The sequence below is a fragment of the Ostrea edulis genome, chromosome 5 (genome assembly GCF_947568905.1).
Source record: "Ostrea edulis chromosome 5, xbOstEdul1.1, whole genome shotgun sequence".
NCBI lineage: Eukaryota > Metazoa > Mollusca > Bivalvia > Ostreida > Ostreidae > Ostrea > Ostrea edulis.
In genome coordinates this window covers 41696554-41723620 of record NC_079168.1, presented here as the reverse complement: position 1 = coordinate 41723620, position 27067 = coordinate 41696554, and the positions used below count along the sequence as shown (strand labels likewise).

Here is a 27067-nt window from a genome sequence, read left to right as displayed (position 1 = left end):
AAGCGTTAATAACATTATGAAATAACATTTTACTACCTTACTCGACAAATCAAATACAAAATTTATATACTAGTATACTAGATACCGTGTATAGCGTAATATGGGCAGACTAAAAGAATTTGAATGCGCAGATTAGTGTCGTAAAATAATTACATGGAACGGTTTCCGATACATTGAACGAAGTGGCTGGAAGCATTGACTGTCAAGTGCCTACTAGTGTGTATGTACTGGTGGCATTCTGTCGAAGCGTTTAATTTTATAGCCTTAACACAGCCTGTCTAAAGCACGGTAATACATCTGTAGACAATATAATTTATCCATATCAAAACTTCATTTCAGTATTAATCGATTCTCGTTCCATTTCCCTATATGGAAGTTTCAAACTGATGCATGTAAACTGATACTGTTGCCGTGCAATGGTAAAATTACAGGATTTCCCCTGTTTACTAACTTTTTATAGCGAATTTGGTTGCTGTATTTGCAGAGCAATTCCCTTTTGAAAATTTAAGACATCAAATAGCACCTGACAAAATTACCCTGACCAGGCCATGGATGGTAACATGTACATGCAAGGGTCTTGTGGGGTTCAGGGTGGACGCCCACCCAAGGTGGAAGAATGTTAGGGGCTTGGTCATGCCAGCCTGATTGTTTTTTGTAGAACAACATCTCAACTACTGGTCCAGGTTCATGTCAGCTGAGTCGCTTTTCCCGTCCTCAGATCCTGTTACAGGTTTGATACTGGGCCACATTTAAAAATATGTTTGTTTCCCCTCTCCCGACCCTAAATTTCAGAGGAAGGTCGGTAGGTAGGTAAAAAGTTTTTTTTTTTAGCTAGCAGAATTTTATTTATTATGAAATTCCCATAACCATTAACAATGCCCGATACCAAACGTCGTGAAGCACATCATCCATGTTTCCTCATCAAACTCGTATAGTCAGTTCTCGCGTAAATTCTGCTTTGATTGCCACGTTTTGCAATTAGGGAAGGTGTCGATATTTCGGACAGTACTTCATGTATTTTGGAAATGCTCATTATCTAACCACTAAACTTAGGCATTGGACTACATGTATACATATTGGTTGATTCGACGAACATTGGGTTTCATCAGAATTTTCTCTGCTATTTATGCCACATACTAACACTTAAATAAAGTTAGGGAGAATGTTGCAACTATGGACAATGGTGTTAGTTTTGGACACATGGTGTTATAAAATTGGTAAACTCGGTTGCTGTCTTTTATTTATGGTTCACTGACATTTTATGTTTTTGTTTTTTGCACATTATCTTAATTTGTATATGATAGTGATTTTGATTATATTTTAAAATGATATCGGTAGATCTAGTTTACCAGAAAACGTTTCAACGGGACTTGATTTTGCCGATCAAACAAAATGGATGCTGACATCAACCAATCAGAGCTGAGTTACACATGTGCATATAATTAGGTGTTTTCCAGTTTGTAAATATAGCATTAGTTCAGAAATAAGTTAAATTGAGAATGCTTCTGATTGACTGTCAAAAATATCGCATCCGTCCGAAATATCAACACTTTCCCCTACTGAAGAACACAACTTGCACACTGGATGCCCTGAATTCTCTTGTTTCCTCGCTCCTCGTATAGACAACATTTCTCCATCTCGATCTTGCAGATCACTAGTCCGAATTGCGAGCCGAATTCAATGTTAAACTCACTTGTAACTAATCAATAAAACAATCATGATTCTTGTACTTATTAATATCGATTAAAAGAAAATATCAATCCAAAATTCGATATTAAACAGAAACCAACAGTTGTAGTCAACCGAATTTTCACTGCCATTTGAGCAAACGAGTCTCGTGACTCAAAACAAAGCTCGACAGTTTGATAAAATGTTTTCAAGAGACTGTTTATGTGATGAAAGAACCCATAAAATCGATATTAGTAAGTACAAGAAGAATCGTTTTATTGATTAGTTATGAGCTTAAAATTGAATTCGGCTTGTAAGTATTTGAAATCAGCCAGAGAATGCCGCCTCCAGCTGGAGGCGGCGAAATTTCTAGATTTCGGACCAGAACACCTCCTGTATTTGTATTATTATTTTTTAATTTTGGATCGAAACCAAAGAAGATATAGAAAATTTTTGTCATTATAAAATACTGATCTGCACCAGAAACGACCTTGAAATTTTCTTAAAATTAAAAAAAAAAACTTCACCAGAATGGCGTAATAAAAACTTATGGGTCGGTGTGAATTTTCAGACTCGGTCGGGCGAGGGGAAACAAACAATATTTTTATTTTGGCCCTGGAGCTCATATCCTAGGATGACAGGGTATTAGGCATATACTTAATGCTTACAGACCAGGCATTTTCATCTTAGGATAATACTCTTGACCTCAGACTGGTCATCTCTGTTTTGGCACACATTGTGGGTATGTTATGTCACTTGTTCTTTCCTGTTACTTTTTGGGGCTTGTCTCATTTGTGGTGTTTTGTTGTACAGTACCCGCAACGTTATTCTTGACATGATAAATGATAGAACACGATACACGCACGATACGATAGGATACACACACGATACGATAGGATACACGATAAACCTGATAAACGATCTTCACGATAGACCTGATAAACGCAAAACACGATAAATGATCTTCACGATAAACGGAAAACCTGATAGAAATGTTGTAAATTTAGAATCAATTTAGACAAAACGAAATTTTGATACCGACAACATAATTACACTATGTTGGTAATAATACTGAAGGATTTCAATATTCATTATACACCTAAAATGTATAATTTCTTTAATACACGCATTACACGGTCGTACTTTAAATAAAATATTTTTATTTCAATTTTTTACGCCATCACAGCTAGAATCAGAAAACTAAGCTGTATACGGTATTTAATTCATTATTTGATATCTATTTGAATTTTCCCAGCCAATGATTCTAAAATTATAATTGTCACCTAATGTTTAATATATAAATTATACAGTGAATTAATTAAATGTAATATAATGTAGTGATATCATGCTTCAGTAGCTCTCTAATTCTAATGTCTATTATCTTGAATGTGAAATAAACCAAGGAATATTTTGTGTGTAGTGAGGAGGGGGCTATTTTGCATCAAGCGCTAAGTTCACCGGTCATTCAACAATTACAATTATTTTCATCATGACTGCTTTAAAAAAACATCCACTGCATTACCCCAAATCTTCATACGTTAGATATTTCTACACGATGAGTGATGATTGATATTCGTAATTAATTGGAACATATGTATTTGAATTGATATCTTAATAACAAAAAAACAAAAAAAACTATGAAAAAATAAATAAATAAAACACGGCTTTTTAAAATTCACAATATTGAAACGCTTAAAACAAATTGTGTTTAGTATGTAAAAAAATACAAATAATCATCAAACCTGGTATTAATTTCCAGTATCTACCCATACGATTATAGGTACAAGTACAAGTGTACAAGTAAAAAAATCAACAACAATGACAGCTGAGTCATGCCCAGTTGGGCAGACTTTTGGGAGATGCAACACCCTTGCACCCTTTTAAAACTTAATCTTCTAAATATGTGAAATACAATGTCCCTGAGAATGTTTGCAGTCAAAACACGGGTGATACACAGACGCGCACAAGTTCAATGGTAGGTATATAAATAGAACACAGGTGGAAAAAAAATCGGAAGAAAACGAGCCTTTATTCAAATATATGTAATAAACAACGTAATTTACTGATTTTTCCTTTCAAATCGGAACTTCCTATTTCTCTGTTAATGTTAATTACAAGTAATTGTTTCTAGACAAGCAAATGTTTATGAACTGTACACGAAGGAGCTTTCAGATTTACGGTCCCTGGTTTGCTCGGCAAACCACTGCCTACTTTTCATATTACTTAGAATGAAATTATGATAAATTTTCACCCTCTCTGGACAGACAAATAGTTCTTCTTCTGCCTTAAAATCGACAGCTTTATGTTCTCGAAATATACTGTCTTTTCTCGATTCCTAAAAATAGCTTCTTTAACAAAACGAATAAAGCTTTCAAAAAGTATCGTACTTTTTCATTGGATTTGATATACAATCCCGATAGTTTCCGAAGCTACATGATAAATGATTTTCACGATAAACAGAAAACCTGATACACGCAAAACACGATACATGATAGACCTGATAAACACGATAGAAAACGGAAAACCTGATAAACGCAAAACACGATACAATAGGATACACGCACGATACGATAGGATACACGCACAATACAATAGGATACACACACGATAGGAATGTCAAGAATAACGTTGCGGGTACTGGAATTGGAGCGAAAATGATTCAGGTTTAGATTCACATAGGTAGATAGAATCTGAGAGGAGGGGGGGGGGGGGTATTAGGTATATAGAAGCCCAGCTGGTGTACATCTTTTGGTCTTGTCGTAAATGTTCCTGACATCCAACCATGTAGTCAGTATGATGCATCATGTAGGTAAACTTTTGTCACACTGAGACTGTCTATTATATTACGTTAGAAGACCTCCAAATCTTGTGATATGTTAGTGTAGGAAAAAGACTTTAATGTTTTAATGTACCATAGTTATTTGCTGTGTACTGATTTTGTGGTTTCTTAATGAAAAATTTAAAGAAATTGCATTTAATTCATTGGCTGTTTTTTTTTTAGCTCTTCTGAGCCAAAGGCTCAAAGAGCTAATCATATGGCCATATGTCTGGCGTGCGGTGTGTGTCAACTTTTTGGAAGAAGGGCTATATCTCAAGAACCCCTTGGCCAATTTTTGTCAAATTTGTGACAGGGTATCCTTGGCCCAAGGGCTTGCATTTGTAGTAAAACTAGGGTTGTGACCCTTTAACAAGGGGAGATAATTAGGAAAATGCAAACAAAAGTAGTGATTGCTAAAAAATCTTCTTCTCAAGAACCACTGGGCAAATTATCACCAAACTTATGCATAAGGATGAGGATAGGTTGTAGATAAAAAAATTGTTCAAGGCATCATCCTGGGGCAAAGGATATGGTCTCAAGGTCACTTCAAAGTTGACCTTAAATTTTGTTTTGTTAAAACTTTGATATTTTGCTTAGTATAAGGACTAGGATCATCAAATTTTGTCAGTTGATGCATCTTAGGACCTAATATCATGTTGTCTCAAAAGTAGGTCATGGTGACCTACTTTTTGAATTTTGCAGGTAATTATTATTAAATGGATTTTGATGCATATCTTGGACACTTTTGAGCCTATGATCATCAAAAGTTGTCAGTTGATGGATCATGGGACCTTGAAGTGCGTCATTTGAAAAGTATGTCACCATGACCTACTTTCTGAATTTTATGGCTAATCATTTATGAATATATTTTAGGTTGTTATTTCAGATACCGAGAGGTTAAGAATCATCAAACTTTGTAAGTTGATGCGTCTGGAGGCCTCGAAACATATTTATAAAAAAAGTAGCTCACAGTGACCTACTTTTTGAATTTTGCAGACATTCAAATTTCACATTTTCAATTTTAGATGTATATTTTTGGACACTATGAAAGCTAGGATCATCAAACTTTGTCAGTTGATGCATCTTGAGTCTTCATAGTTTGTTGACCAAAAAGTAGGTCACCATGACCTACTTTTGGAATTTGACGGCTATATTTTAATATTTCAGATACTATTTGACTTACAATTATCAAACTTTGTCAGTTGATGCATGTTGAGTCTTCAGAGTGTGTTGACTAAAAAGTAGGTCACTGTGACCTATTTTTGGATTTTGACGGCTATATTTGAATATTTCAGACACTATTTGACTTACAATCATCGAACTTTGTCGGTTGATGGGTCTTGAGTCTTCAGAGTGTGTCGACCAAAAAGTAGGTCACTGTGACCTACTTTTGAAATTTGCCGTTTATATCTGAATATTTCAGATACTATTTGACTTCAATTATCAAACTTTGTCAGTTGATGCATCTTGAGTCTTTGGAGTATGTCGACCAAAAAGTAGGTCACTGTGGCCTTCTTTTGGAATTTGACGGCTATATTTGAATACTATTGACTTGTCAGTTGATGCATCTTGAGTCTTTAGTGTATCGACAAAAAGTAGGTCACCGTGACCTACTTTTGGACAGTTACATTTAAATTTTCAGGTACTATTTGACTTCACATCATCAAACTTTGTTAATTGATGAATCTTTGTTAGTGAGAATTTTTGCCTGTTCTACAATGTATCAGAAGAGCGATTCTAGGCCCATGGGCCTCTTGTTTTAATTTGAATTTCAAATTTATTTTAAGATTGTATTGGTGGTATAGATACAGAAATGATTATTTTCTTCTCAAAAGAATCACCATGGGTAAAAGGAACAAGAAAAATAAGGAGAGCGGAAAGCGTTCAACTACCCCGTCAGAGGGAAAGGAGCTGTCGAAGCAGCAGAAAAAGCAGCTGATGGAGCTCGTTACACAGTTATTACAAAGTAATATTTACATTTCTGATGTTTTTATCTTCACCATCTAACATGTTTCATGAAGTACGCTGGTGTTAAGCATCACAGTTCATGCCTTCATGTATTTTCCAAAATAAAATCTAATTCTTAATTGAATTTTTTTTTTTTTTTTTTTTTTTTTTTTTTTTTTTTTTTTTTTTATAAATGTGGACTGTTTTGGTTTATTTGTGCATTTGCTTAACTTCCGATCATAAGGATGGAAAAGAAATGTAGTTGTTAAAAAAAGTTAGAAAGTGTTGATATACCTTTTGCAACAAAGTTGTAGGTGTTGGTGATGGTGGGGAAGGGGTTGCTTCTACCAACTCATAGTCCAAATGCTCCCTCTGACCTACTTTTTGTGCTTCATATTTTCATGTAGTAAATATTTTGGGTTGAGTTTGGTTTCCAGTGGAGAAGAAAATGTGAATGTGTACCAGGTGTCTAAGAGTGTTATAACATTGAAAGTATGACATTCCTTACACATCAGATGATATAATATTGTTTACAGCCTAGCACAATATTGTTTTACATCCAGATATGATAAAGGTTTACAGATGTGATGATAATTTACTGTCTGCTATGAATGATTATAGTTTACAGTCTGCTATGATTACAGTTTACAGTCTGCTATGATTATAGTTTACTGTCTGCTATGATTACAGTTTGATATGATTATAGTTTAGTGTAAACTTTATTTCATTTGAATATGTCAACATATATATATACACAATATATAATATGCACACAGGATTCGGAAACAAGTTGTAGCAACTTATATTAATCCGTTTCCTTATAGTTTACAGTCTGATATGATTATAGTTTACAGTCTGATATGATGTTTTTACAGCATGTATGGTGATGCCTGATGGTCCAAAAGAATATGAGTATTATGTAGAGTTACACAGCTTTGTAGAAAAGATTCGAGCAATTCAAGAAGGTGAGCAGGTCAAGTATAAAAATACTTGTATATTAAACAGCTTCACATTTAAGCCTTGCTTTACACATCACAATTTTCATTTTTAAAGTTCTCTTGCACAACAATAGTATCATTCTGTAGGATAAAAAGGATATTTAAGGAACATTTATTTAGTCAGAATTTTTCTACTCCATTTTTTAGTTCATACATGTAGTAAAGTCCATTTAACTGAAAAGAAACAAAATGAAAATCAATGCTGATCTTGCAAACACAAACTTAAACTTCAAAAACAAGAAGAAAAAAAAAAGACAAGATCAGACATGACTACATGATCCATTCCTGGGCACTGCCGCATTTGATTATACCTGTCTATCCCACTTAGACCATAAAAAGGAGTGTAAGATGGAGAAGAGAATAGTTTAGACAGACTTATTATCTAGCCATGGTCATAAATCATTAACTTTTATCTTGTAAACATACTGTATACAGAAATGAATTTATAGAAGAACAAAAGATTTTGCTTCAAGGAGGAGATGAGAAACCGCGGGTACTGGTTGTTCATGAAAACCTTACACAATCATTTTTCAAAAATCTCCTGAAGATTAATTTTCTATTTTGATGCCTGATAATCTAAAATTGGGGTTTTTAATATGATAGATTTCCTTTGATGAATACTTTGGGTCCTGTCATGTATCTGATACTTTAATTTAGCTTTATAAGCAAATGGAGTTAAAGTTCTCAATACAGCCAGGATCCCAAAGTAACTGCATCAAATTGTTCACATCATTTATCAGTATGACATTGTGTATTTTAGTAGTTCCAAAATGTCCACTTTTATAGGTCTCTGTTGTCCACCATTGGCTGTATGACATTGTGATTGTTATTTTACAGGTCTAAGCTGTCCACCATTAGACAGAGAGAAAGCTATCCCAGATTTTTTGGAGTGGTTGAAGAAACATGACATTGACACCAGCAGTGTGGAAATCACCAGTTTTCCAGACTGTGGATATGGACTGTTGGCCACCAAAGACCTCAGTGTAAGGCACTATCTAGTTACCACTCTTAATCATGGAAATTCATAGGCAATATGAAGTCAACCAAAGACCTCAGTGTAAGGCAATATCTAGTTATTGATCTTAATTATAGAAATCAGTAGTCAATATGGAGTCTACCATAGACCTCAGTGTAACATGAACAAGTAATTAGTACTCAGATTTACACAGACTTCAGTGTAATGGACAAGTAATTAGTACTCAGAATTACATAGACTTCAGTGTAATGGACAAGTAGTAAGTACTCAGAATTACATAGACTTCAGTGTAATGGACAAGTAGTAAGTACTCAGAATTACATAGACCTCAGTGTAATGGACAAGTAGTAAGTACTCAGAATTACATAGACCTCAGTGTAATGGACAAGTAGTAAGTACTCAGAATTACATAGACTTCAGTGTAATGGACAAGTAGTAAGTACTCAGAATTACATAGACTTCAGTGTAATGGACAAGTAGTAAGTACTCAGAATTATGAACTGGAGTGGTGACCACTATTGATCTTGATGAAAGGAAATACTTATTAAAGGTTGACCCAATGGATTAGCAATTCAACACATATGGTGCTGGAGTAATGCTTTCTCTAGCTGCTAATTAAATATAGTAATGCACCTGTATGGAGGTTTTACACACAATCCTCTGTGCTGACACCCAGACATTTTCAGAGTGTGGAATTCAGACCCTTTGAATCTCAGACATTGCTCACATGTACTTAAAAAATGATACATGCATAATTTTGTCAAAATGTTCAACATAAAATTTTTACTCTAGAAAGAAATATTAATTGCTTCTAATTTTGTAAAGTAATATTCATTGCCATAGTGAAATATTTTTTGTATCAATCATCTGTCACTAAGTAAACTCTTATACACTATCAAACACCTGTCACTAAGTAAACTCTTATACACTATCAAACACCTGTCACTAAGTAAACTCTTAAACACTATCAAATACCTGTCACTAAGTAAACTCTTAATATACACTATCAAATACCTGTCACTAAGTAAACTCTTATACACTATCAAACACCTGTCACTAAGTAATCTCTTATACACTATCAAACACCTGTCACTAAGTAAACTCTTATACACTATCAAACACCTGTCACTAAGTAAACTCTTAAACACTATCAAATACCTGTCACTAAGTAAACTCTTATACACTATCAAACTCCTGTCACTAAGTAAACTCTTAAACACTATCAAACACCTGTCACAAAGTAAACTCTTTATACACTATCAAACTCCTGTCACAAAGTAAACTCTTATACACTATCAAACACCTGTCACTAAGTAAACTCTTATACACTATCAAACTCCTGTCACTAAGTAAACTCTTATACACTATCAAACACCTGTCACTAAGTAAACTCTTATACACGATCAAACTCCTGTCACTAAGTAAACTCTTATACACTATCAAACACCTGTCACTAAGTAAACTCTTTAACACTACCATACATCTCTCACTAAGTAAACTCTTAAACACTATCAAACACCTGTCACTAAGTAAACTCTTATACACTATCAAACGCCTGTCACTAAGTAAACTCTTATACACTATCAAACACCTGTCACTAAGTAAACTCTTTAACACTACCATACATCTCTCACTAAGTAAACTCTTAAACACTATCAAACACCTGTCACTAAGTAAACTCTTAAACACTATCAAATACCTGTCACTAAGTAAACTCTTTAACACTACCATACATCTCTCACTAAGTAAACTCTTATACACTATCAAACACCTGTCACTAAGTAAACTCTTAAACACTATCAAATACCTGTCACTAAGTAAACTCTTTAACACTATCAAATACCTGTCACTAAGTAAACTCTTTAACACTACCATACATCTCTCACTAAGTAAACTCTTATACACTATCAAACACCTGTCACTAAGTAAACTCTTAAACACTACCATACATCTCTCACTAAGTAAACTCTTAAACACTATCAAATACCTGTCACTAAGTAAACTCTTTAACACTATCAAATACCTGTCACTAAATAAACTCTGATACACTATCAAACACCTGTCACTAAGTAAACTCTTAAACACTATCAAACACCTGTCACTAAGTAAACTCTTATACACTACCAGACATCTGTCATGATCCTGAATTGTACTATGATAATTGTATATTACTTAATGTACTGTTTAAAGGAACTTGTGTAATTTTTGAGTCAAGAAGTTGTATGTGAACTATTTTATTCCAGGAATCTGACCCATTCCTGACAATTCCCAGAAAAGTCATGATGACCACAGAGACAGCAAAAGACTCACAGCTACTAGGTAATAATGCTGAAATCAAAGCAACAGGTTACATGGGTTGTATGTCCATTGATTGAGGAAGACGAGATCCTACAAGCCATACCTAGTGTTCTAGGACTTTTTATATAGATTTTATATTTTCTGATGTAGGTCCATTGATTGAGGAAGACAAGATCCTACAAGCCATGCCTAGTGTTGTCCTAGCCCTCCATGTCCTCTGTGAGAGGAGGCGACCTGAATCCTTCTGGAAGCCATACATTGGTATCCTTTACGAATGTTGGAATTGGTTGTTTGTAATTTTATTTCAGTATTGATACATAGCTTGTATTATGATAGGTATGGTTAATTTATATTGCCTACTGTCATTCAAAAGCATCCTTTTAGATTTGTAGGAAGGGAAAGAGGCAGTAAATGTTCTTCTTTATTTTTTGGTGATTATTAATCTGATTATTGTTTCATTGCAATGTAGATAGTGTTTTTTTTAAATAGAAGAATATCAAATAGGAGAATTGAATCACTTATATTTTGCAAGACTTATTTCATTCAGTTTCTTTTGCGAGATTTATCAAGAAAACATTATATGCATAAACATATTCACAAGATCATTTTCTTTAATGAATGGGTAATTTGTGCAGAAATAAAGAGCTTGCCAATAAAAGTTGATTTACAATAACATGATACAGTTATTGAAATATGGATGTCATTAAATGAGTCTGCAATTAAATTTGGAGAGTATTGTAAGTCATTTGGACTTTATTTAAAAACATCCTTGACCTTTGGCCTAGATGTTTTACCTAATGGGTACACAACACCCCTGTACTTCACCCCCAAAGAATTACTGCAGCTGAAGGGCTCTCCAGCTCAAAGTGAGTCACACTTAAGATTAGTTCTTAAACAGGTTTTTCATTAATCTGTGTATTGTAGAGGGTTAGGTTTATTTTGTACAATTATTTACAATTAAGAAGTACACTGTCATGCTTCAGTGAACTGATACAATTAAGAGAATTAGCTAGACTGCCAGGTGCATGTGTGTTAGCTAATTACTTGTTTTGTAGCAGTTCATGTCACTCAGTTACAACTAACGAGTAACAATATTAGACAATTACTGACATTTGTTTTAGGTCAATATGAAACTTTTGCTACTCCAGAAGACAGAGCATATTCAGTAAACAGAGAAATTTAGTCACACATTTTGAGCACACCTGTACATAAAACATCAACATTCATATGTAAATTGGATATATCCCAGTGAACTTGAAATAAAATATACCGTTGTGTCTTGCATATCTGCTTCATATTTGGATGTTTTATTGAACATAGACATTAATGGCAAACTAAAAACTTAAAGGATGACCTCGGCTTCTCCATCATCAATTTCCAATATTTATGGACTAACTTTCCATTATCACCTGAATATGAGGTTTGTGTCTTTAAGTTGATTTTATATGCAAAATAATGTTCTGCAAATGATCAATTTCTAAATTTTAGCTATCCTTAAGGTACAATATTCCCCTTTCACTTTGAGTTTAGTGAATGTTCAATAAAACATCCAAATATGAAGCAGATATGCAAGACTCGACGGTATATTTTATTTCGAGTTCACTAATTTACATATGAATGTTGATGTTTTATGTACAGATTTGCTCAAAATGTGTGGCTAAATTTCTCTGTTTACTGAATATGCTCTGTCTTCTGGACTGACATTTTCTGGGATTACAGGATATCACAAAAGACTTCAGATTTATCAGTGCTTTCATCAAATCATGCCTAATAGTCATTTTTTGTGTAGACAGTGATCAGAACCACAATGACTAGACAAGATACCAAATACAAGATGAAATTTTGGAATTGAGTTCGCTCGAGTCCAAAAGTGCATCCACAAGCTCATGTTTTTTAATTTTCTTGCATTCAAAATAATTTTGCTGTGTCTTGAATGCAGAGTTTTGCATTATTGAGAAAGCTGGTGATTTTGTCAAATGGTTCTATTATAGTGCATAATATGAAAGTTCTGTATGAAGTATATTTGTAGACAATTGTGTAAAATAGTTTTGTGATATTGTATATTTGTAGGTGATTGTATAAAACAGTTCCGTAATATTGCTCGGCAGTATGCCTGCTTTTATAGAGTGTTTCAGGTAGGTCTTAGTCTGTAGTAAATTCTCCCCCTCCTCTCACAGGTAGATCTTAGTCTGTAGTAGATTCTCCCCCTCCTGTCATAGGTAGATCTTAGTCTGTAGTAGATTCTCCCCTCCTGTCATAGGTAGGTCTTAGTCTGTAGTAGATTCTCCCCTCCTGTCATAGGTAGATCTTAGTCTGTAGTAGATTCTCCCCTCCTGTCACAGGTAGATCTTAGTCTGTAGTAGATTCTCCCCCTCCTGTCATAGGTAGATCTTAGTCTGTAGTAGATTCTCCCCTCCTGTCATAGGTAGGTCTTAGTCTGTAGTAGATTCTCCCATCCTGTCATAGGTAGATCTTAGTCTGTAGTAGATTCTCCCCTCCTGTCACAGGTAGGTCTTAGTCTGTAGTAGATTCTCCCCTCCTGTCACAAGTAGATCTTAGTCTGTAGTAAATTCTCCCTCTCCTGTCACAGGTAGATCTTGGTCTGTAGTAGATTCTCTCCTCCTGTCACAGGTAGATCTTAGTCTGTAGTAGATTCTCTCCTCCTGTCACAAGTCTGTCTTAGTCTATAGTAGATTCTCCCCTCCTGTCACAAGTCTGTCTTAGTCTGTAGTAGATTTTCTCCTCCTGTCACAAGTCTGTCTTAGTCTGTAGTAGATTCTCCCCCTCCTGTCACAAAGTGGTCTTAGTCTGTAGTAGATTCTCCCCTCCTGTCACAGGTAGATCTTAGTCTGTAGTAGATTCTCCCCCTCCTGTCACAAAGTGGTCTTAGTCTGTAGTAGATTCTCCCCTCCTGTCACAGGTAGATCTTAGTCTGTAGTAGATTCTCCCCCTCCTGTCACAAAGTGGTCTTAGTCTGTAGTAGATTCTCCCCTCCTGTCACAAGTAGATCTTAGTCTGTAGTAAATTCTCCCTCTCCTGTCACAGGTAGATCTTGGTCTGTAGTAGATTCTCTCCTCCTGTCACAGGTAGATCTTAGTCTGTAGTAGATTCTCTCCTCCTGTCACAAGTCTGTCTTAGTCTATAGTAGATTCTCCCCTCCTGTCACAAGTCTGTCTTAGTCTGTAGTAGATTTTCTCCTCCTGTCACAAGTCTGTCTTAGTCTGTAGTAGATTCTCCCCCTCCTGTCACAAAGTGGTCTTAGTCTGTAGTAGATTCTCCCCTCCTGTCACAGGTAGATCTTAGTCTGTAGTAGATTCTCCCCCTCCTGTCACAAAGTGGTCTTAGTCTGTAGTAAATTCTCCCCTCCTGTCACAGGTAGATCTTAGTCTGTAGTAGATTCTCCCCCTCCTGTCACAAAGTGGTCTTAGTCTGTAGTAGATTCTCCCCTCCTGTCACAGGTAGATCTTAGTCTGTAGTAGATTCTCCCCTCATGTCACAGGTAGGTCTTAGTCTGTAGTAGATTCTCCCCTCCTGTCACAGGTAGATCTTAGTCTGTAGTAGATTCTCCCCTCCTGTCACAGGTAGGTCTTAGTCTGTAGTAGATTCTCCCCTCCTGTCACAAGTAGATCTTAGTCTGTAGTAGATTCTCCCCTCCTGTCACAGGTAGATCTTAGTCTGTAGTAGATTCTCCCCTCCTGTCACAGGTAGATCTTAGTCTGTAGTAGATTCTCCCCCTCCTGTCACAGGTAGATCTTAGTCTGTAGTAAATTCTCCCCCTCCTGTCACAGGTAGATCTTAGTCTGTAGTAGATTCTCCCCCTCCTGTCACAAGTCGGTCTTAGTCTGTAGTAGATTCTCCCCTCCTGTCACAGGAAGGTCTTAGTCTGTAGTAGATTCTCCCCTCCTGTCACAAGTCTGTCTTAGTCTGTAGTAGATTCTCCCCTCCTGTCACAAGTCTGTCTTAGTCTGTAGTAGATTCTCCCCCTCCTGTCACAAAGTGGTCTTAGTCTGTAGTAGATTCTCCCCTCCTGTCACAGGTAGATCTTAGTCTGTAGTAGATTCTCCCCCTCCTGTCACAAAGTGGTCTTAGTCTGTAGTAGATTCTCCCCTCCTGTCACAGGTAGATCTTAGTCTGTAGTAGATTCTCCCCTCCTGTCACAGGTAGATCTTAGTCTGTAGTAGATTCTCCCCTCCTGTCACAAGTCTGTCTTAGTCTGTAGTAGATTCTCCCCCTCCTGTCACAGGTAGGTCTTAGTCTGTAGTAGATTCTCCCCTCCTGTCACAAGTCTGTCTTAGTCTGTAGTAGATTCTCCCCTCCTGTCATAGGTAGGTCTTAGTCTGTAGTAGATTCTCCCCTCCTGTCACAGGAAGGTCTTAGTCTGTAGTAGATTCTCCCCTCCTGTCACAGGTAGATCTTAGTCTGTAGTAGATTCTCCCCTCCTGTCACAAGTAGATCTTAGTCTGTAGTAGATTCTCCCCTCCTGTCACAAGTCGGTCTTAGTCTGTAGTAGATTCTCCCCCTCCTGTCACAGGTAGATCTTAGTCTGTAGTAGATTCTCCCCTCCTGTCTGTAGTAGATTCTCCCCTCCTGTCTCAGGTAGATCTTAGTCTGTAGTAGATTCTCCCCCTCCTGTCATAGGTAGATCTTAGTCTGTAGTAGATTCTCCCCTCCTGTCACAAGTCGGTCTTAGTCTGTAGTAGATTCTCCCCTCCTGTCACAGGAAGGTCTTAGTCTGTAGTAGATTCTCCCCTCCTGTCACAAGTAGATCTTAGTCTGTAGTAGATTCTCCCCTCCTGTCACAGGAAGGTCTTAGTCTGTAGTAGATTCTCCCCTCCTGTCACAAGTAGATCTTAGTCTGTAGTAGATTCTCCCCTCCTGTCACAAGTCGGTCTTAGTCTGTAGTAGATTCTCCCCCTCCTGTCACAGGTAGATCTTAGTCTGTAGTAGATTCTCCCCTCCTGTCTGTAGTAGATTCTCCCCTCCTGTCACAGGTAGATCTTAGTCTGTAGTAGATTCTCCCCTCCTGTCACAGGTAGATCTTAGTCTGTAGTAGATTCTCCCCTCCTGTCACAAGTCTGTCTTAGTCTGTAGTAGATTCTCCCCCTCCTGTCACAAAGTGGTCTTAGTCTGTAGTAGATTCTCCCCTCCTGTCACAGGTAGATCTTAGTCTGTAGTAGATTCTCCCCCTCCTGTCACAAAGTGGTCTTAGTCTGTAGTAGATTCTCCCCTCCTGTCACAGGTAGATCTTAGTCTGTAGTAGATTCTCCCCTCCTGTCACAGGTAGATCTTAGTCTGTAGTAGATTCTCCCCTCCTGTCACAAGTCTGTCTTAGTCTGTAGTAGATTCTCCCCCTCCTGTCACAGGTAGGTCTTAGTCTGTAGTAGATTCTCCCCTCCTGTCACAAGTCTGTCTTAGTCTGTAGTAGATTCTCCCCTCCTGTCATAGGTAGGTCTTAGTCTGTAGTAGATTCTCCCCTCCTGTCACAGGAAGGTCTTAGTCTGTAGTAGATTCTCCCCTCCTGTCACAGGTAGATCTTAGTCTGTAGTAGATTCTCCCCTCCTGTCACAAGTAGATCTTAGTCTGTAGTAGATTCTCCCCTCCTGTCACAAGTCGGTCTTAGTCTGTAGTAGATTCTCCCCCTCCTGTCACAGGTAGATCTTAGTCTGTAGTAGATTCTCCCCTCCTGTCTGTAGTAGATTCTCCCCTCCTGTCACAAGTCTGTCTTAGTCTGTAGTAGATTCTCCCCCTCCTGTCATAGGTAGATCTTAGTCTGTAGTAGATTCTCCCCTCCTGTCACAAGTCGGTCTTAGTCTGTAGTAGATTCTCCCCTCCTGTCACAGGAAGGTCTTAGTCTGTAGTAGATTCTCCCCTCCTGTCACAAGTAGATCTTAGTCTGTAGTAGATTCTCCCCTCCTGTCACAGGAAGGTCTTAGTCTGTAGTAGATTCTCCCCTCCTGTCACAAGTAGATCTTAGTCTGTAGTAGATTCTCCCCTCCTGTCACAAGTCGGTCTTAGTCTGTAGTAGATTCTCCCCCTCCTGTCACAGGTAGATCTTAGTCTGTAGTAGATTCTCCCCTCCTGTCTGTAGTAGATTCTCCCCTCCTGTCACAGGTAGATCTTAGTCTGTAGTAGATTCTCCCCTCCTGTCACAAGTCTGTCTTAGTCTGTAGTAGATTCTCCCCCTCCTGTCACAAGTCGGTCTTAGTCTGTAGTAGATTCTCCCCTCCTGTCACAGGTAGATCTTAGTCTGTAGTAGATTCTCCCCCTCCTGTCACAAAGTGGTCTTAGTCTGTAGTAGATTCTCCCCTCCTGTCACAGGTAGATCTTAGTCTGTAGTAGATTCTCCCCTCCTGTCACAGGTAGATCTTAGTCTGTAGTAGATTCTCCCCTCCTGTCACAAGTCTGTCTTAGTCTGTAGTAGATTCTCCCCCTCCTGTCACAGGTAGGTCTTAGTCTGTAGTAGATTCTCCCCTCCTGTCACAAGTCTGTCTTAGTCTGTAGTAGATTCTCCCCTCCTGTCATAGGTAGGTCTTAGTCTGTAGTAGATTCTCCCCTCCTGTCACAGGAAGGTCTTAGTCTGTAGTAGATTCTCCCCTCCTGTCACAGGTAGATCTTAGTCTGTAGTAGATTCTCCCCTCCTGTCACAAGTAGATCTTAGTCTGTAGTAGATTCTCCCCTCCTGTCACAAGTCGGTCTTAGTCTGTAGTAGATTCTCCCCCTCCTGTCACAGGTAGATCTTAGTCTGTAGTAGATTCTCCCCTCCTGTCTGTAGTAGATTCTCCCCTCCTGTCACAAGTCTGTCTTAGTCTGTAGTAGATTCTCCCCCTCCTGTCATAGGTAGATCTTAGTCTGTAGTAGATTCTCCCCTCCTGTCACAAGTCGGTCTTAGTCTGTAGTAGATTCTCCCCTCCTGTCACAGGAAGGTCTTAGTCTGTAGTAGATTCTCCCCTCCTGTCACAAGTAGATCTTAGTCTGTAGTAGATTCTCCCCTCCTGTCACAGGAAGGTCTTAGTCTGTAGTAGATTCTCCCCCTCCTGTCACAGGTAGATCTTAGTCTGTAGTAGATTCTCCCCTCCTGTCACAGGTAGATCTTAGTCTGTAGTAGATTCTCCCCTCCTGTCACAGGTAGGTCTTAGTCTGTAGTAGATTCTCCCCTCCTGTCACAGGTAGGTCTTAGTCTGTAGTAAATTCTCCCCCTCCTGTCACAAGTCGGTCTTAGTCTGTAGTAGATTCTCCCCTTCTGACAGAGTTGTGGTATGGCTATAAATAGTATTTGTCCTCCATTGTGTTGTACTTGTTTATGTAAATGCAACTATATGGTTCCCCCTTGCGTGCAAAATGTAAACCACACCTCTTATTAGGGCCCCACGTATAGGCAAGTTCCTTTCAGTGATCATCCTGTGGGCTTTCTTGACCTAATTTTGGAAGAGTTATAAACCTTTAACGTAGCAAATTTTCGAGGATTTGGCATTTTTCATACTTTTTTGGCTATCCCTGCAGCTATTGAATTGAAAATTTACACATGAACTTATATCAATGGGTTACAGATCAAGTTTGAGTTTTGATTTTGTTGACCCACTTTTGAAAGAGTAATGGGCCTTGAACTTCACAAATGATACCACAAAGTGGGGCCCTTTATTGATGCTTACTATCATGATGATGCCTAGTTTGATTTAAACAGAACTTAAAGGAATACCCCGGTCATAGAAACTTTGCGTCCTGTGGATTTTAAAAGGTCAAAGTCACTGAAAGGCAAATTTCAAAATTCGGGTATAGATTCTTGGGTGCATTTTATATCTGATTTCAATGGTATTTTGAACAAAGATGTATGCATTTTTAATTTAAAGGTCAAAGAGCACTTTTGGAAATTTTTCTCATTATGAGAGGGTGCCAAAAAGAATATACCTAACTGCAGTATGAATATATATAATTTTGCAATTTCAAAATTGGAATTCTTTGATTTAATTTACTTTTCAGACAAGCCAGAATGCAGACAAACTACCCATTAAAGACTGCTTTACTTTTGATGACTACAGGTATAATATCAATGTCAGAAATTAAATACTTAGTCAGCTGTGTGCTTAATTGTGACCAAAAATTTGTGCTTAATGCTGACCTGCAATGTGAAAAGATGATCTGTGCTTAATACTGACCAAAAACACTACAAGATGATCTGTGCTTAACGAGATGATGTGTAGGTAGTTGTAACCAGAAATGATATAATATGAAATTTTCTTGCCTCTTGTTTGTCTCACCTGTTTGTCTCACCTGCAGATGGGCAGTTTCCACAGTCATGACCAGGCAGAACCAAATTCCAACATCAGACGGCAGCAAGATCACATTTGCTCTCATTCCAATGTGGGACATGTGCAATCACTGTAACGGCACGGTGAGTGAGACTCGCTTATGTAGACGTCCACATCTATACACATATTATCTATTTCTTAAGTTTTGTGTTTAGCCCATGCGAGACAAAAGCTCATGTGAGAATATACTCATTCTATTAAATCACTGGATCTTTTGTCACATAGCACAAAGCATCCGTGGGTAAAAACAATTGAATTTTATACATCTGAAAACTTCACATTATTAGCCAACCTGAACTGAAGGTGCCGTTGAGCATTTGTGTCCATAATCTGTAAATTTTTCACAATTTGGATTCCGATTCAGGAATCACATTGCCAGTTTCAACCAAACATGGGACCAGATATTCTAGGGTAAAGGGGTTTCAACTGGATTAAACCCCCATTCAACGGGAGATGATTTAGAAATCACTGGACCAGAAAAGCCATAACTTGCATGGAAGTTTTCTTTTATAATGATGAATTGAGTTTGTTCAAATTATGAATCCCAGAGTTAGAGAGGGACCGCAATGAAATTTTAAAATTTTTGATCAGAAGATATCAGAAAATTCTTTAAATTGATCCACAAGGGTATGATTTGTCAAGCAAATATGCAAGCACCCTCATTCCATGTACATGTACATATAAGGTTTTCAATATCATTGCCCTTGGGGTTTTTTTCGGGACCACAAAAGGGGTATAAAAATTTTGAAAAGGAATATTTAAGATAATTTCTTTAAAACTTCTTCAGAACCATTGGAGTTCAATATGTCAAATGCCAGCATTGTCATATTTGGGTTTACGGACGTGGTTACAGAAGAGGTTCAAAGTTTTACATAATGATCATAGAAATGTATACTGAGATGGTATAGCATTTTTAAAAAAAATATTACCACCGGGATACAGTATGTCAAATTAATATGCAGGAGTTTCATATGCTGGTAATGTACATTCCAGTTTGTTCAATTGAGACATAGTGGCAATAATTGAAATTTAATGTTTTACATAGGAAAATTCAATTTCTTTGGTGAGCGATGTGGCCCATTAACCTCATGGTTTACTTTTTCTTTTGAACTCACAGGATGTCTCGTAGCCTAACTTAGCACAAAGAATCCTTGAGTAGAGGCAATTCAAATTTGCTCTTATGGCCTTTCTCCCTTGAAGATAATTAAGAACTAAAAAAAATAGGGTTGGCACATTTAATTTTCATCTTCCCTATAACCACATACATTGTCAGTAATGTAAATATTTCATTATTTCAAAATATTTTAATCATATAATGCAAGTCAAGTTATTTAATTATTTCAACAGGATGCATGAAGGTCAGAAAATGTACTTGATTCTACTTTACCACAGAGGTGTATGCATAGATTTGTGTAACACAAAAAATATAAAATTATGTACTTTGATGTTAGTTTAGGACCATCTAGACATTTATTTCATCTTTACAGATCACAACAGACTACAATTTGGAGAAGGACTGTAGTGAGTGTTTTGCTCTGAGGAACTTCAAAGCAACAGAACAGGTCAGTCATTGTACAGAATGGTTCAGTCACTGTACAGAATGGTTCAGTCACTGTACAGAACAGGTCAGTCACTGTACAGAATGGGTCAGTCATTGTACAGAATGGTTCAGTCACTGTACAGAATGGTTCAGTCACTGTACAGAATGGGTCAGTCATTGTACAGAATGGTTCAGTCACTGTACAGAATGGTTCAGTCACTGTACAGAATGAGTCAGTCATTGTACAGAATGGTTCAGTCACTGTACAGAATGGGTCAGTCACTGTACAGAATGGTTCAGTCACTGTACAGAATGGTTCAGTCACTGTACAGAACAGGTCAGTCATTGTACAGAATGGGTCAGTCATTGTACAGAATGGTTCAGTCACTGTACAGAATGGTTCAGTCACTGTACAGAATGGGTCAGTCATTGTACAGAATGGTTCAGTCACTGTACAGAATGGTTCAGTCACTGTACAGAATGGTTCAGTCATTGTACAGAATGGGTCAGTCATTGTACAGAATGGTTTAGTCACTGTACAGAATGGGTCAGTCATTGTACAGAATGGTTCAGTCATTGTACAGAATGGTTCAGTCACTGTACAGAATGGGTCAGTCATTGTACAGAATGGTTCAGTCACTGTACAGAATGGGTCAGTCATTGTACAGAATGGGTCAGTCACTGTACAGAATGGTTCAGTCACTGTACAGAATGGTTCAGTCACTGTACAGAACAGGTCAGTCACTGTACAGAATGGGTCAGTCATTGTACAGAATGGTTCAGTCACTGTACAGAATGGTTCAGTCACTGTACAGAATGGGTCAGTCATTGTACAGAATGGTTCAGTCACTGTACAGAATGGTTCAGTCACTGTACAGAATGGTTCAGTCACTGTACAGAATCAGTCAGTCATTGTACAGAATGGTTCAGTCATTGTACAGAATGGTTCAGTCACTGTACAGAATGGGTCAGTCATTGTACAGAATGGTTCAGTCACTGTACAGAATGGTTCAGTCACTGTACAGAATGAGTCAGTCATTGTACAGAATGGGTCAGTCATTGTACAGAATGGTTCAGTCACTGTACAGAATGAGTCAGTCACTGTACAGAACAGGTCAGTCACTGTACAGAATGAGTCAGTCACTGTACAGAATGAGTCAGTCACTGTACAGAACAGGTCACTCACTGTACAGAATGGGTCAGTCATTGTACAGAATGGTTCAGTCACTGTACAGAATGGTTCAGTCACTGTACAGAATGGGTCAGTCATTGTACAGAATGGTTCAGTCACTGTACAGAATGGTTCAGTCACTGTACAGAATGGTTCAGTCACTGTACAGAATGGTTCAGTCATTGTACAGAATGGTTCAGTCACTGTACAGAATGGTTCAGTCACTGTACAGAATGGGTCAGTCATTGTACAGAATGGTTCAGTCACTGTACAGAATGAGTCAGTCACTGTACAGAATGAGTCAGTCATTGTACAGAATGGGTCAGTCATTGTACAGAATGGTTCAGTCACTGTACAGAATGGTTCAGTCACTGTACAGAATGAGTCAGTCACTGTACAGAACAGGTCAGTCACTGTACAGAATGAGTCAGTCACTGTACAGAACAGGTCACTCACTGTACAGAACAGGTCACTCACTGTACAGAATGGGTCAGTCACTGTACAGAACAGGTTGAATACAGGAAGGAGGGTGACCATTGCAGGATTGACACTATAAATAATTTTTCTCATCCAGACATGAAAAAATGAAATGAATTGTAAACTTTATCAAGTCTAATGATCATTGTATACTTGTATTGACAATTTCATTTTACTGTAAACCATCTTATATTCAGGACTACTTTATAGCAATGGTAAAAGTTTTCGTATCAAATTTTATTCATGAGTGAGTCTACATCTACACTGTGCTAATTAACATAATTAATGACTGATTCACTGCAACAAATATTTTTGAAAAAGTGGTTCCTACAAATTTCAGTTATTTATAGAATGTAAATACATGCATGATTTGGTGTGCAGTATATGCAATTCATCAAAGATCATTTCCTTAAACACAAGGTTGGATATTATTTCAAGTTGTAAGAAATTATCGATAATAGATTTTCAGGGTTTTGTTATAATATATATATATTTTTTACAGATATTTATATTTTATGGAGCAAGATCAAATGCAGAGCTTTTAATCCATAATGGATTTGTTTATCCAGAAAATGAACTGGACAGAATTGCTATACGATTAGGTAGGTTCATTTCGAAACAAAGATAGTAAACATCAATCACAGATATTTATATTCACCAATAGTTTGTCAAGATTAGATCCTTGCTAGTTTGATATTTATATATTCTCATAGCTGCAATAATTAGCCCTCTCCAATTTCTTTTATTCTGACATTTTCTGGAGAGTTTCTTCCCCTCAAAATAAAAAAAGAAATTGGAGAGGACTACATTATTGCAGCTAGCATTCTCATAATGTAACTAATACTGTTGTCATGAAGAGGCTTGCTTTGTTTGGAAAGTTATTTTTATGAAATAAGAATGTGAGGAATAGATGTGTTAATTGTATTATAGGGATATACAGGTGACTCTCAATAACTCGAAGTTCAAGGAACCTCCATAAAATTTTGCAAGTTCGAAAGGTCAAAGGTCAAGTGAAATCCAGAAATTTTGTTCAGATTTTATAGTACCCGCATTGCATGTTTACAACATCCTAGGATTGTTTTGACACATTTTCCTTCAAATGTTTAGGTAATTGACTTAATTTCAGCAACACAGAACTTTATCTACAAATAAAAAGATATTTTAAAGTTTTACAACTTAATGAATTTATTTGTTCTTTTTTCATGCTAAAATAGATGTACATGACATCTTTGCATGATAAATTTCTCATGAATAATGAAGTTATACATTCACTTATTACACAGAGCACGAATGTCACAATTTCCATTCTCAAAGCACAAATTCTTGTAAATATCAATAATTCATTGGCATGTGTTTAAATTATTTCAAAACAAATTGGGAATTTTATTTCTACTGTAAAACACACTTATAACGAATTCATGCTTATTACGAAGTGATATTTATTCCCTTATGAAAGGAAAATAACTAACATTTTATCAGATAACCTGGAGGTTCATTATAACTTTGTTTTACTGTAAATGGGATTATATATAACAAAAACAAAGCACTGATGCAGTGTTAAAACCCACCAAGTGAATAATTAACTGTCCACCACAAAAGAAAACATAGACAATTTGTCACCCATACAGGTAAAATTGCAACATATGTTTAACATGTTTGGATATTCATATGTTAATTATATGTTAATTTTACCACTGTATATAAACAGCTAATTAACATGGCCAAGTTAGCCCCAGGCATACACTGTTATCCCAGTAAAGTTCAAGCAAAAATAATTATACACTTCATTGATGTGTAAATGCTACCACCACTTCGAGAGATTGAGAGTGAAAAACAATGAAATATGTTTTACAGGACCCAAATTTCACTTCAAGAGATCGAAAACTGAGAGAGATTGAGAATACATTTGCTTAGTTATATAGAGACAAAATTGGGATCGTGATTTCACTTCTCAAGAGAATCCTCTTACCTGTACAAGCAATAGAAACATGGATAATTTGTGTATAAGCAGCTTCATCCTATCATTTACCTCCATGATACCAACAACCCAAATCTTTTATTCCCTAAACAATACTTTACAGGATTTGCATATCTAATTTAGTTAATTAACATTATTTTGTATGTAATGTAGGAATCAGTAAAGGTGATCCACTTTATGAACAGAAAAACGAGCTGTTGAAGAAACTAGGATTAGCTGTGTGAGTGTTGTATCATGGTGCTGAAAATCATAATGCATCTACAATTGGAATGGTTAATACTGAATTCAAATTTACTATTTTTCAGATTAAGGAATTTTTACATCCACACAGGAATGATCCCAGTAGATCCTCAGTTAATGGCATTTCTGAGAGTGTTCTGTATGTCTGAAGGTAAACATTTCTTATTGTGTTCTGTATGTCTGAAGGTAAACATTTCTTATTGTGTTCTGTATGTCTGAAGGTAAACATTTCATATTGTGTTCTGTATGTCTGAAGGTAAACATTTCTGAGAGTGTTCTGTATGTCTGAAGGAAAACATTTCATATTGTGTTCTGTATGTCTGAAGGTAAACATTTCTGAGAGTGATCTGTGTGTCTGAAGGAAAACATTTCATATTGTGTTCTGTATGTCTGAAGGTAAACATTTCTGAGAGTGTTCTGTGTGTCTGAAGATAAAAATTTCTGAGAGTGTTCTGTATGTCTGAAGATAAACATTTCTTATTGTGTTCTGTATGTCTGAAGGTAAGCATTTCATATTGTGTTCTGTATGTCTGAAGGTAAACATTTCTGAGTGTTCTGTGTGTCTGAAGGTAAACATTTCTGAGAGTGTTCTGTATGTCTGAAGGTAAACATTTCTGAGAGTGTTCTGTATGTCTGAAGGTAAGCATTTCATATTGTGTTCTGTATGTCTGAAGGTAAACATTTCTGAGTGTTCTGTATGTCTGAAGGTAAACATTTCTGAGAGTGTTCTGTATGTCTGAAGGTAAACATTTCTGAGAGTGTTCTGTGTGTCTGAAGGTAAACATTTCTGAGAGTGTTCTGTATGTCTGAAGGTAAACATTTCTGAGAGTGTTCTGTATGTCTGAAGGTAAACATTTCTGAGTGTTCTGTATGTCTGAAGGTAAACATTTCTGAGAGTGTTCTGTATGTCTGAAGGTAAACATTTCTCAGAGTGTTCTGTATGTCTGAAGGTAAACATTTCTCAGAGTGTTCTGTATGTCTGAAGGTAAATATTTTTATTGTTTTCTGTATGTCTGAAGATAAACATTCTGCATTCAACTCTGCATGTTCAAGTAACCTTTACAGCAATGATTATCTGAATATGTGTAAAAACATACCTATTTGTTTTGTGGGGTTTTTTTTCCACATAAAATGTATCACATGGAGGTACATGTACATGTATAATTAATTATAATCAAGATTACTAGAACATTCAATAAGCAAGAATATAATACGGTTTTATAGCTAACTAAATTAGGAACCTGATTTCCTGCAAATAGCTGATCATGTTGCTTTGAAATTTATACATTTTTTTCATCCTGTGTGAGTCAAATTAATAAAATAATGATAGAAACCTTGCACCACTGTTCATGATGTAAAATAACCTGTATTGGATATTCTGATAGAGAGTCTCAAGGAGTTGAATTCCAAGGAGCTGACAGAGGAGGATGCAGAGAAGATCGGAGATATTGATGTTCCTGTGTCGACAGAGAATGAAGAGAAAGTATGGGCATTCCTTGAGACTCGGACTGCACTTTTAATGCGTGCCTATGAAACCACAGAGGAGGTACACTGTTACAGATTTGTGGAAGAAATCCACACTTTTAGATTACTTACAGAACTCTCACATTTGTAGCTTATTGGGTGTGGAAATCACCGATATCACGTAGTTTGTAGATTTCTGTAGTTAACTTATAAATCAGAAGAATTTTCTACATGCAATATGTTTCATGAAAACACTGTACTTGGCTCCTCAAAATTATTGTGAAAAATCATAGAGCTGTTGTTGATTTTCCTTTTTTTCTCGATTTCTTTAGGAGGATATGGAACTGCTGAAGAAGACAGATATGAATATTCATGAGAGACTAGCTGTACAATTACGAATGTGTGAAAAACAAATATTGAAAGCAACACAATGCTATGCTGGAGATCAGAGGAAATCTGTCAAGGGGGATAACTCTGACACAGCAGCAGCATAGACTCCAAATCATGGAAAGACTAAGAAACTACGTGATGTGAATGTTGTAGTTGTCATTTCAAAATTTACATTGTATTTTACTTGTGTTTTTTATTATTAAAAATTTGCAAATATTTTTTCAACTGACTAAGAAAAAGCCTTTTGGAGAAATAAGTACTGCAATGTTTTTTTTTTTTAATTCTGTGCAACCAGGAGGCAGGGAACCTTTCTGGTTTTCTATTTATTTATTTTCTTTCAATATTATTAATAAAATATTTTATTAAATGTCCTAATTACCATGTATACATTGTGTACAGTCAAGAGAAGATAACTCTTGTCAATACAGATCTGTTGTTAGATTGGTTTTTTGGGGCTTATCTATGATAGTATACAGTAAAATAGTATACAGTTATGTTATGAGAACTGGACAAAAATTTCAATAAAATATTAATGAATTAATTGTTGTGTTACCTTTAAGATTTATGATATTTGAAACATATCAAATACAATGGACTAACTAATGTTTAATTTGATTGGGTGTTTATATATTTCTTATCTTTAATGAATTCCAAGACTATGTTATGACGTCTAGGGGTGGAATTCTTCAGCTATCTACAAAGTGTATGATTAAATTGCTTACAATGAGTAATGAGAGTCATGTAAAGGGGGAGGGGGTGAAAATTCAAGTCGACAAATTGTCGCAGGAGAACTAAA

The 27067-nt window shown here is 36.6% G+C and overlaps 1 protein-coding gene across 3 annotated transcripts; it reads left to right on the top strand.

Annotated features, from left to right (window-relative positions):
- The first annotated feature begins 9 nt into the window (after positions 1 to 9).
- On the top strand, positions 10 to 26812 carry LOC125649955 (actin-histidine N-methyltransferase-like). 3 transcript variants are annotated; one of them, XM_048877832.2, is made up of 16 exons: positions 10 to 288; positions 6322 to 6452; positions 7309 to 7398; positions 8269 to 8414; positions 10651 to 10726; positions 10856 to 10966; positions 11491 to 11571; positions 12776 to 12840; positions 18683 to 18741; positions 18980 to 19094; positions 20499 to 20573; positions 22702 to 22801; positions 24331 to 24397; positions 24483 to 24568; positions 25803 to 25963; positions 26214 to 26812. In XM_048877832.2, exons 2-16 carry the CDS (start codon positions 6329 to 6331, stop codon positions 26373 to 26375), a joined length of 1518 nt encoding a protein of 505 aa, XP_048733789.1. In that variant the 5' UTR covers positions 10 to 288; positions 6322 to 6328; the 3' UTR covers positions 26376 to 26812. The 3 variants fall into 3 exon arrangements, with proteins under 3 accessions (XP_048733789.1, XP_048733790.1, XP_048733791.1); XM_048877833.2 differs by having other exon boundaries at positions 159 to 220; XM_048877834.2 differs by lacking the exon at positions 10 to 288 and adding an exon at positions 490 to 730.
- Positions 26813 to 27067: the final 255 nt, after the last annotated feature.